The sequence below is a fragment of the Macrotis lagotis genome, chromosome 2 (genome assembly GCF_037893015.1).
Source record: "Macrotis lagotis isolate mMagLag1 chromosome 2, bilby.v1.9.chrom.fasta, whole genome shotgun sequence".
Classification (NCBI taxonomy): domain Eukaryota; kingdom Metazoa; phylum Chordata; class Mammalia; order Peramelemorphia; family Peramelidae; genus Macrotis; species Macrotis lagotis.
In genome coordinates, this window is record NC_133659.1 from 194,103,339 (window position 1) to 194,114,226 (window position 10,888).

At 46.5% G+C, this 10,888-nt stretch overlaps 1 protein-coding gene across 5 annotated transcripts; it reads right to left on the reverse strand.

Moving 5' to 3' along the window:
- Positions 1-3,195: 3,195 nt before the first annotated feature.
- SLC35B1 (solute carrier family 35 member B1) lies at positions 3,196-10,481 on the reverse strand. Of its 5 annotated transcripts, none has more exons than XM_074224235.1 (9): positions 10,227-10,481; positions 8,313-8,416; positions 7,668-7,773; positions 7,407-7,437; positions 6,681-6,838; positions 5,717-5,843; positions 4,911-5,017; positions 4,610-4,763; positions 3,196-3,762 (listed from the first exon to the last, which is right to left on the reverse strand). In XM_074224235.1, exons 1-9 carry the CDS (start codon positions 10,464-10,466, stop codon positions 3,710-3,712), a joined length of 1,080 nt encoding a protein of 359 aa, XP_074080336.1. In that variant the 5' UTR covers positions 10,467-10,481; the 3' UTR covers positions 3,196-3,709. The 5 variants fall into 5 exon arrangements, with proteins under 5 accessions (XP_074080336.1, XP_074080337.1, XP_074080335.1 ...); XM_074224236.1 differs by having other exon boundaries at positions 7,668-7,798; positions 10,227-10,309; XM_074224234.1 differs by lacking the exon at positions 10,227-10,481 and adding an exon at positions 9,030-9,180 and having other exon boundaries at positions 7,668-7,798.
- Positions 10,482-10,888: the final 407 nt, after the last annotated feature.

Here is a 10,888-nt window from a genome sequence, read left to right on the forward strand (position 1 = left end):
TTCCTCTGTAATCCTATCTATTCTGTGTTTGAAAGCATTATTCTGAGAAAGGATCCACAACCTCCACAAGACTATCAGAAGGATCCATGAAAAACAAAAGTCAGGTCCCTGCTCTCCTAAAATAGAAGCTGTGGAAAGGAAGTGGGCTGTCTCACTTTTGCTTTTGCATTTCCACTATCATGCACATAGTAGATGTTAATGATTATTTGTTGATTCTAAGTTCTCTAGGGTTTAAGTGGGATGTAAGAGTTATTGTGGTCCCAAAATTCATCCTTTGCAACCAACCTGGTGATCAGAGCATCCCTAAATTTAGCTAGGCTGATTTTCAGCCAAGATATACTTGAAGCTTTTCTGGCTTAGAGGAATCTCCTTGTGCTGAGTTAGCTTAGCCTTGGAGAAGCCATTCATCCATATACCACTGCCTTTCTTTCACATCCTTTCTTCAATCTCCTTTTCCCCTTCTCTCCTATGCATCTCAGAGATAACAGTATCACCCAGGAGCACTAAGAGCTGGCTACTCAGAGCTGAAGAGGTTGCTAACTCCTTGTATAGGGGAAATTACCTTTCAATAAAGAAGCAGCTTCTAGTTTAGACTCTGCAATTGATTTAACTGTGTGACCTTGGCACATTCCTTATTTTTTCTGGCTCCATTTCCCCATGTCATATGGGGAGAATCATTTAGTTCTGGTACCCAATTTTCATCAGTGCCTTTTTATGGGAGGAGGGAGGGGCAGTCACAAGCCTGTGATTTGGTTACTGTGGGTACTTCCCAGTGTGGAAATTCCTTCCACTGATGCATGTTCTCAGTTTTTATGGATGTTATGAGGATAAAACAAGAAGTTAAAATACCAATGTGCTCTCAAAGGAAAAGAGCTCTAAAATGCAAAGATTATTACTCCTAGAGACAGATGGTATTCTCCCAGTAGGGAGGGTTGGATTATCTTGCAGAGGCCCAGGACAGTTTTTCTGCCAGGGCATTTGAGGCAAGTGACCAGTTATACCTCATAAAATGTAAAAAGCTGATTAATCAAGACCAAAGGAAGTCGGAAGGCATAAAACCAGGGAAGATGAAGGGCATACAATGTCATTCTGGATGTCTGACCATCATGAAAGACACTGAATGCTGAACCAGGAGTAAAAAGTCCTATATTCTAATCCCTACTTTACCACTGATTTTGAGAAAATTACTTAAATTTTCTGGGTCTGTTTTAATTACAAAACTCCCTACCTTAAAGGGATTTTGGAGCAAATGATATCATGCAGTTTTCAATTATCCCCTTTATAGGTTATCAATAGCTATTTGCTTCCAGGAGTGTTTTCTTAAATTTTATTTCACTGCCAGACACCCTTAAGTCCATAGCTATGATAATACTCAAGAAATTCACTCACTTCAACATCACAATCAGAAAAACAGGGTGAAGGTCGAGGGAATTCACACTTTACCAGCAGCAAACCGTCACATTAAAGATTAACTAAGGTGCCCAGGGTTCCCTCCCAGTCTAGAGAGAGCCACTGGTGAAAGTGCTTTTGATTTGCAAATCTGAGACATTAAGTCTCATTATCTCTTGAAGTGAGATCTCTGAGTTTATCATTTGAGGTCTGTACCATGAAGAATAAACAGACTTTGACCAAATTAAAGATACTCTTTTCTGCTAGCTGAAGAGAACCTTGCTCCAGTGCTCTGTGGGAACTCTAACAGGGCAGATAATCATTGTTTTTTTGTGATTGTACTGAGCAAGCCCTGGAGGTTCCCCAAACTTGGTTCTCAAATTGTATCATATGTTAAGAGTTAGAAAGGAACTGAATCATTTTAAAGCCACTGAATCATTTTAAAAAGGTTATCCTGGAAAATTAGAGATTTAAATGACCTGTCCAGGGGTCACACAGCTAGTATTTGAACACAGGTCCTCCTGACTCCCAAGTCCAGTACTGGATTCCTCTAGATTCCAAGAGAAGTCTGGTAAAGAGTCTAATTCAATTCTTTTTTTGTTGTGGAACCTAATACCCTTTTTACTCTCATCACTTTGAACCAATCCAGGGTACCATGTTGTTCTTTCTCATAGAATATGGCTGGTGCTCCTATTCCATCTTAATTAGATGTATGCTATGAGCTGTCCTCTAGTAGTAGGGAGAAGTCATGCTGAGCCATCCACCCTCTTGCCAGGTACCCCCATGACCAACTGAGGGAAATTTCTTAAGCAATGTTTCTTGGTGGTGAGTTAATTCATCTAGATGGGAACAAAATCAAAGGCTGGAGCCTTGTTGACAACATGCTCTACCCATCTAGGATAACCCAGTGAAGAAGCTGGGTTTGGGAATGATCTTTATCAGTAGGAAGAAAGCTAATTGATGCAAGCTTTCTGAATGAAGAGCATTGAAGAAAAGGAAAAAAGGGGGAGGTGGGAAACAGTAAGATGTGAGCAGATGTAACTCTACAACTCTTCTACCAAAGAGGAGTTTAAAGGGAAAGGAGTCCTTTGGGACTAAACTACACAAACACCCTTTCCCTGCCTAAGGAGGGAGATTAATGGAATCTGAACCAGGGCTTGAAAGGTTGTATAGGGGAAGGTGAAGCCACCACTCAGGAAGGAGGTTGGGCTCCCATCTGGAGAGCCAAGGGGCTGGGGCTGCTGAACAGATGGAATCAGAGAGGCAGCTGGTGAAAATGCACTTTCATGTGTAAAGTTTGCTCTTTGGAGGATTGTGCTCTCCAACTTTGAAGGCAGCACAGGGCAGGAGGCAAACATACGCGCGTGCGCGCGCGCGCGCACACACACACACACACACACACACTCCAAAACTTCAATTGGGGCAATATGCCAGGGTTTTCTGCAAGTGCCCCCTTCAGCAAGCAGAAGCTGGCTGTGGCACCTTGGCAGGGGGATGTGTGGCAGAGGGCTGTGAATCTCTAACAATTCTGGAGAATGGAGGAAGAATGGATACCGTGTGTTCCTACCTCTTTACATCCGAGGATTGGGAGAAGGGAGAGAAGTAGGTGGATTAAAAGCAGGAGAGAGTAAAGAAGGTAGGCAGGAAAAAGCACATTCACACACCTTCCCAACTCCCTTCCCACACAGGCTAAGTTTCCATTTTGGAAAGTTTTCTTCTCTCTTGGGGGAGAGAGGTGTCAAATTCACAGCAAGCTCTGCAGCTATGAAAGCATTTTACCCCATCACAACAAAAGAAAAAAATCCATAAGGAGATAAGTTGTTTTTACTTTTGCTAACAACTTCTTGGACACCAGAAAAATTATTGGAGAATGAACTGTCTGAAGTGGTTAATTTGAGACTCTCCCTAGAGGTATGTGACAGAAGACAAGCCCTCACCTAAAAAGAAGGAAATGGCTGGATCCACCCAGCTCTCAAAATCCCCCCCCCCCCCATTTTCATACTATCAGCAAATCAGACCAAGATAAAGGAAGAAAATGATCAAAATCTCCCTCTACTTTTTTATTGAGGTAGGCAAAGTTATTGCCCTCCTCCATCTTACCACAAACAAAAGTCATTCTCATTCCAATTTTTTTCCTAAAAAAAGGCAAAACTCAACAATTTCACTTTTTTTTAGAACCTATGATTTCTTTCTTTAAAAAAAAAAAACAAAAACAAAACTAAAACCCCTTTCTCTCCCCTTGTTGAGTCCAGTTCTCAGGGAGATATTGAGATTTGAGAAAATAAGTTAAATAGCCTTGGAGTAAATCCCTGGAATCCTCCTAGAGGGATGTCTTCTTAGAACCTTTGCCAAACTTGGCATCGAGGCCGAGACCTACGAGAGTAGAAAGAGAGAATGAACTTAGAAATGTCAGAGTAGCTAGGCCTCAAGATCAACTCTATAGGTCTACATATGACCAGGATGTGAAATAAATTAGGTGAGGCTTAAAAGAAACCAGAAGCTCTAAATAAAATGGAGTACACAGAAGCACAGGTATCAAATCTCCCTTGAGAGAGGTGACAACTTAAAAAGATCCTAAAATACAAAGTACTGGCAAAATGCAGAGAGGCTGAAAGCTACTTTGCTATCTTAACCTTAAATCTGCTTTGACTTAGAACATGGCTAGGTAGAATTAATCAGACAATAAGAATAAAATCAGGAACTAAATGTATCCCCCCCACCCCCCCACCATATGGTGGTACAGGTCTGTAGTCCTTGCTGCCAGGGAGGCAGGGATTAGTGAATCTCTTGAGTCTGAGAGACTAAGGCAAATCAGAAATTGGCACTAAGTTTAGCCCCAAGATAGAGTATCCCTGGGCAACTTGAAGAGATATGAATAGTCCAGGCTGGAAAAAATGGGAACAGAATCAAACTTCTGTGCCAATCAGGATTATCATCAGGTCCATTAATGTCCAATATATTTTTTGTTTTTTTGATTTTTGCACAGCAATGGGGTTAAGTGACTTGCCCAAGGTCACACAACTAGGTCATTATTAAGGTCTGAGGCTAGTTTGAGGTCCTCCTGACTCCATACACATATCTAATGCATTTCTAACCTGAGCAAGAAAGGAAGATCCTAGTTTCCAAAATCTCCTACCTCTTCCCCTATGTACTAAGATGTGTCTTCAAAATAGAGCCCTGCTTCTGGAAGTTGAAGCCACCACCAATCAGGAAAACTTACCCATGAACACCAGCACAGTGCCCACCCACTGCATAGAGCTGATAGGGTTAGCAAAGAGGATCACAGATGCCAGGATAGTGAAGAACTTTCGGGTTGTGGTAATGATGGAGCATGTCAGAGGGCCAAAGTACACAACTGTCATGAAGATAAAGCTCTGAAGAGAGAAACAGAGAAATAAGTTCAGACCAAGGATAGGCATTGGCTTCCAAGACTTAAGCCTTCCAAAAAAAAAAAAGCAGCCTGGAAGTTTATAGGTAATGTGACACCACCCCCCCCCCCAGGTTCATTTTAGAGGACTCACCTGGCCCAGGGCACTGGTTAGGCCAAACAGAAGGATGTTGTAAAGGACACTGGGAAAGCGCTCAGTAAAGCTAAGGAAATCCCAAAATTCCCCAGTAAACAGGATTCCTGAGTGGGAGCAACAAGACACCAGAGTTAATGTGAAGAAGGAACTGGGATCCTCCCTCTCAAATGTTCCCTTCACATATGTACCAGGAAGCCTGAACCCCTAGGAGAGTCACTCAGATCTCTGGAGAATTAGGATTGGGAAAGAAAGCACAAGGAGCAAAAAAGAATCAGGGCTTGGAAATTATTCCTGTCCCACATGCAATTTTCCCTGTTCTGTCTCTTGATTTTTCTTGACCAGATAAATTACAATCTCGAAACTTGGCGGTTAACTAGCTAATCCTGTTCATGCAACCAGATAGTAGAAACTAGGATGTAGAATTGGGTTAAATTTACATTTGCTTCTTGCTTCCTCTGGCAAACTATCTGCTTTTTGAAGGCAGGCTCTCTCCTCACTTAAGACTGTAACCTCCTCTCAATTTTATGTCTTGACACCTTGCCTAGAGCTTTGCACACAGCAGGAACCTCATCAGTGCCCACTAACTCAATGTGCTGAATATAGACAACAAGCAGTGAAAATGTGATGGGAGTGAAAGGGGTTTCTCTGTTATTCAGGGTCTCTGTCATATGACATCTTGAAGCCAAGGCTGGCTGATGGGCATGTTGAAAGGTTGGCTTTGGAAAGGTGAGTCTGTGGCTGACCTAGATCAGGAGTCTGCCATCCAGGGGTAAATGGTGGAAACATTGGAACTGGCTTCTTACCAGCTCCCAAGAGCAATGTGGACCAGAGGTTTATGTTCAGCATCATGTGGTTAGAGCCTGTTTGGTAATGAGCTCGCATGTGATCCTGGGAGACACCTGTCAGTCCATCCAGTGTCAAAGACAGCAGCTGAGAAATGGAGGGAGTAGCATGAGGCGAAAGGATCAGCAAAGCTTTGAGCCCCAGGGAAGGCACGGCTCTACCCCTCAGGACTTCTCTGAGAATAGCTGTCGTAAGCCAGAGGTCAGGGTTCACAGCATCATAGATTTAGAGCAGGAAGGGACCCAAGAGGTCATTGAGTCCAACCCCCTCATTTGAAAATAAGGAAATTGAGGCCCAGGGCAGTTAAGTGACTTGTCCAGGAGGCAGGATTTGAGTCCATTCTTTCTGGTTCCAGGTTCAGGGCCCTGTCCACCTTGCCATGCTGCTTCAAGAGATGACCCATCTCAGCTCTTTAGGTCATGCAAATCATGCTTCCTTCTTAGCTCCAGGGCAGTGGGGGCAATCTGCAGGTTGGGTGATTTAGTACTTTCTAGAGAAACAGGCAACTTCCCTCCCCACTACTACTTAAACAATAGACCTTAAGCTGATAGGTAGGGGTTAGAGTAGAGAATGCCAGCACTGACTCAGAATATAATAAACTACTTCCTGTTTTTAGGGTTCTTAGAACCCAGGTGTGGAAGAACCAAAAAAAGAAATTACTTCTTTCCCTCTCCAGTCCTTGAATTTGGGGAATTTTATACCATGATCTCTAGTTATGCCTGCTATAGGGTCCAGGAGTTAGCAGGAAGCTTCTTGAAACAAAGCTGACAGTCCTTGACTATAAATATTATATGCACCCTTTGGAGAAGGAAGACCCAGGTCTTCCCCAAGAGCTTCAGCCAGGGAAACATCTGGGCTAGGGGAAGAGATGTTGAGTGTTTCAGAACAAAGAGCATTACAATTCCCCCTTCAGTAACTTCCTACCAGAAGTAGCTCTCCATAGCCAACCAAATGCTCATCAGCTCCAACCCCCTTTTTGGGTTTGTACATGAAGAGGGCCACTCCAGCCACAATCAAGAGCACACAGAGGTATTTAGCCACTGGATATTTCTTCTTCAGGAGGGTCACTCCAAGGAGCATAACTGCCAACAGGAAACAGAGTCAGAGATTCAGCCCCCTTCCCAGGAGACAGGAAGGAAATGAAGATCACTTTGTAGAATGGTGTTATCTGGAGGGAAAGGCACCAGGGGAATAAGGAAAAGGGCCTAGAATTGGCCTGGAGAGAGAGCTAATTGAGCAGAGCAAAGGGCATAACAGGCTGGAGAGAAAGAGCAAAGGTAAAGTGAATAAGAAGGTAAAGCACAGGGTATTGGAGGGAAGGGAAAAGCAACATACTGCATTGTTTACTGACATCCCAGACATGGAGTTCTAAAATAATATAACAAGACATATGAAATTCTAATATAATGAACTTTCAACAACAACTCACAGTTATTCAAAACGATATATACATACGTGTGTGTGTGTGTGTGTGTGTGTGTGTGTGTGTGTGTTGGGTCTGGGAAAAGAGAGAACTGAATTTTAATATGAGAAATTCTATTTAATCTACCTAAAGAGAGAATCTCATAAGTCTGAATATAATGAAGAGTAGGATAGGAGTAGCTTCAAGCCACAGAAGAAATTAGAATGGGGAAATCCAATACTGCTTACCTGGAATAGGTTTACAGGACTTGCCAAGGACCTTAAAAAAAGGAGGGAAGATACAACTGATCAAACTCTATTGCAGGATGTCTCAGATGGTGCCAACATTTTAATTGTTACTTCCCGTCAAAACCTCCCTCTTTTACTGAGCCTGAATACAAGGCTCTTTTCTTTTAGTGTAGAAATACAAAGCTAAGGAAAGAGGTTTTAAAATCTAAGCATCTGCTCTGGGCTCCACTCCAACCCATGGACCATTCCTTGAAGTTTCACCTGAGTTGGGTAGTTGACAAACTGTAGTGCAGAGTTGCTAGAGACCATGGCACCCAGGTAAGAGAGAGAGCAGGCTGCATAGAGCCAGCTTCTGGTCCGATCCACCCTGGCAGTGTCAAAAAACTGGATCACTGGGAGAAGACAAAAAAAAACATACAAGAGAAGCCTGGGAGGGCTAGGACTGACCACAGGGCAGAGAGGCATGGAAATTGTGAAAGAAATTAAGACATTAAGACAGGAAGCTCCCAAAGGACAGGACCAGATTCTAAGGGACTGTGTATTCTCTTTTTTTCTAAATCTATTCTCAGGGCCCAAATGTGGATTATTTATTTCCCAAAGGACAATCTGTGCAGATTAAATTGGATAGTTAATCCTATAGAGAAGATAGGAGTGGCTCTAAGAGGAAAAATCATTTTAAACTAAATGGGCCAACAAATTCTTGAGTAGAGTTAGAGCAAAGAAATAACATCTTTGGCAAAGATATAAAAGGAAAGGAAACCTACTCTTTTCCTTTCTTAGTTCTGATGCAAAGAATGACAAAATGGGAGAACACCACCATGGTTCTAGGGCTTCAAATCCTGTGGGGCCAACAACGATCACCCTGCACCCGGGGCCTGAGTGGTCTCTCCTTGATCAAGTACTCACAGATCTTGGCAAATACTGCATTGATCACACACTGGATGAAGACCAAGGTTAAGGCAAATGTGAACTTCTCTTGTTTGGCACCTTCCCCATATTTTCCCCTCGTGCTGATAAGGAAACAGGAAAAAAAAAGAAGTTAGTAAGACTAACGAGAGAGATGGATGCTACCAGGGCGTACCCGAGCACTGCTCAGACATCTGGCCGGCTCTGTGCCACCCACCCCGGCCGGGCTGCAGGGGCTGCCAGTATTCTGATTTCACAGATGAGGAAACAGAGACTCAGAGAAGCTGGCCGCCTTTCTCGGGTGCCGCGGCTGGTGAGCCTGAAGTGAGTCTTCCCGACTCCAAAGCTCGGCCTTCCAACAAGCCAGAGAAAACTGGGAGAAGCAGCCCGGGGCGATCGCCGGCCTTGGGCAGTTCTGCTGCCTGGGAAGAGTTAAGCTCAAATCTCCATTCTGCCACCTATTCAAGACAAACTCCCCTCTCCACCCTTACGGTGCGTAGGGCACCAGAGCCAGGAGGCTCTGAGTTCAAATCCTGCCCCAGACGCTTACTAGCTGCAGGACCTCGGGCATGAGCCTCAGCCGCTCCCTGACTCAGTTTCCTCATCTGCAAAAAGGGGGGGGGGCTCTAAACTCCCCGGGCTCTGCAGGGCTGTGGCTGCGGCCCCCGGCCCCGACTCCCGGGAGGGCCGGTGTCCGGGGTGGCCGGCCGCGCTCACATCTTCTCCTGCAGGATCCCGTAGTAGAAGTAGCAGATGAAGACGCCAAAGAAGCAGAGCGGCAGGCGCAGCCGCTCGGGCACCAGGGCGCCGCTGGCGGCCATGAGGCGCGGGGCCGGGCCGGCGCGAGCCTCGCTCAGGGTCCCCAGGGGCGGCGGCGGCGGCGGCGGCGGCGCGGGCAGCGGCAGCTCCAGCCGGACATCGCACCCCGGCGCCGGGGCCCTCATAGGGGCGGCCTGCGACCGCCGGCGCAGAAAGGCCCCGCGGCTGTCTGCGCGACTGCCAGACCCGGGCGCCCGCGGAGGAAGCGCCTGCGGGGGCGTCTCGACATGCTTCGCCGAGCGAGGCGCGCCTCCGGGCCTCGACGTCTTTCTCGATGGCCGGGGACGCCCGGGCCTCCACGGGAGAAGGTAGAGTCCCGAGTCTTTTCAGTGAGGCGTTCTTCGGGGCAGCCCCGACCGGAACCCGACGGGGGACCTTGGGGAGCGGGGGCGTTCTGAGGTGACGTAACTGGATGTGGAGGCCGCCGATTGGTCGCCTTGAGGAAAGACTGTCGGAGGTAAGGGGCGGAGACCCAGAGACAGAAAGCCCGTCAAAATAGCTTTCTCCCAGGCTCCTCCTGGGTCCTAGGGCCGGCGGGCACTGAGCGTCGGAATCCCTTGCGCCCTCTAGCGCCCACAGCCCTGCCGCGCAACCCCTTTGCACTCCCTATCCTCGGGCAGCGCAGGCCGTGCAGCTCAGGGGCGAAGTCTCCAAAGGGGCAGAGCAGGGACCAACCCTGCAACCGGTCCTCAGTTTCCCTCTCAGTAGAACCTGCCCTGCAAGCCACAGAGCAGGGCTTTAAGGGCCGGACGTGGTCAGGCGTGGGGAAGCTCTCTGACTGTATTGGTCTGAGCTCCCGGGGTCTCCTCACTCATCCCCCCACCCCCCATCCTTGGGAGCAAGACAGCAAGACAAGACCTTTAGAGTCAGGTTTCACTTTTTTTTTTTTTTTTTTTTTTTTTTTTTTTTTTTTAGTTTTCGCAAGGCAGTGGGGTTAAGTGGCTTGCCCAAGGCCACACAGCTAGGTCATTATTAAATGTCTGAGTCCGGATTTGAACTCCGGTCCTCCTGACTCCAGGGCCGGTGCTCCATCCACTGCACCACCCCTAGAGTGAGGTTTCAATGACCCTCAGGATTGTAAAAGCCAGGGCCTACCTGCCTTGTTCCCACGAGTGGGCTTTCTTGTGCCCTTTCCACCAGCCTCTCTGTAGAATCCTCCCCATTTAGGAGCATCAGGTCAAGGGTCAGAGAGAGCAGTCTGTATTCTTGCAGGGCTCCCCCCCCCCCACCGCACACATTTTCAGTTGATCTAAACCTCAGACACCCTCTGTTGGGTCGAGCCCCAGTAGCCCCAGTAAAGGTTTCTCCACTCGTAGCCGCCTCCTCCTTTGGCATCGTCTCAACCAGAGGAAGGAAACACTGGGCAGCACCACACCCATGACTTTAGGCCTGACTTGCACTGAAGATTTAGAGCATCGTGTCATTCTATTTTTCAAGAGCATTCTTCCTGTTTCTCCCCACTCCTTTCCAATCCCCCATCAAGGGACCTCTATGCAATCATTTGCTATTTTGCTTGTTCATTCTTAGCAAATTTGGCTTCCATTTTTGCAGTCTCCCACAGATGAAATACAAATTACTGGAATAAGGAGCAGTTTATCCCCTCTAACCCAAAGAATTTGCAAGATGGAGTGGGGTGACTGGAAGCAGCCACCCCCAGGGTATGTAGAAATCTGCCTTCTTCCCTTGGCTGATTTTACAAATACAAGAAATAAGGGAACTACTGGTTAATCTAGTCAAGTTGACCTTAATCTCATAGC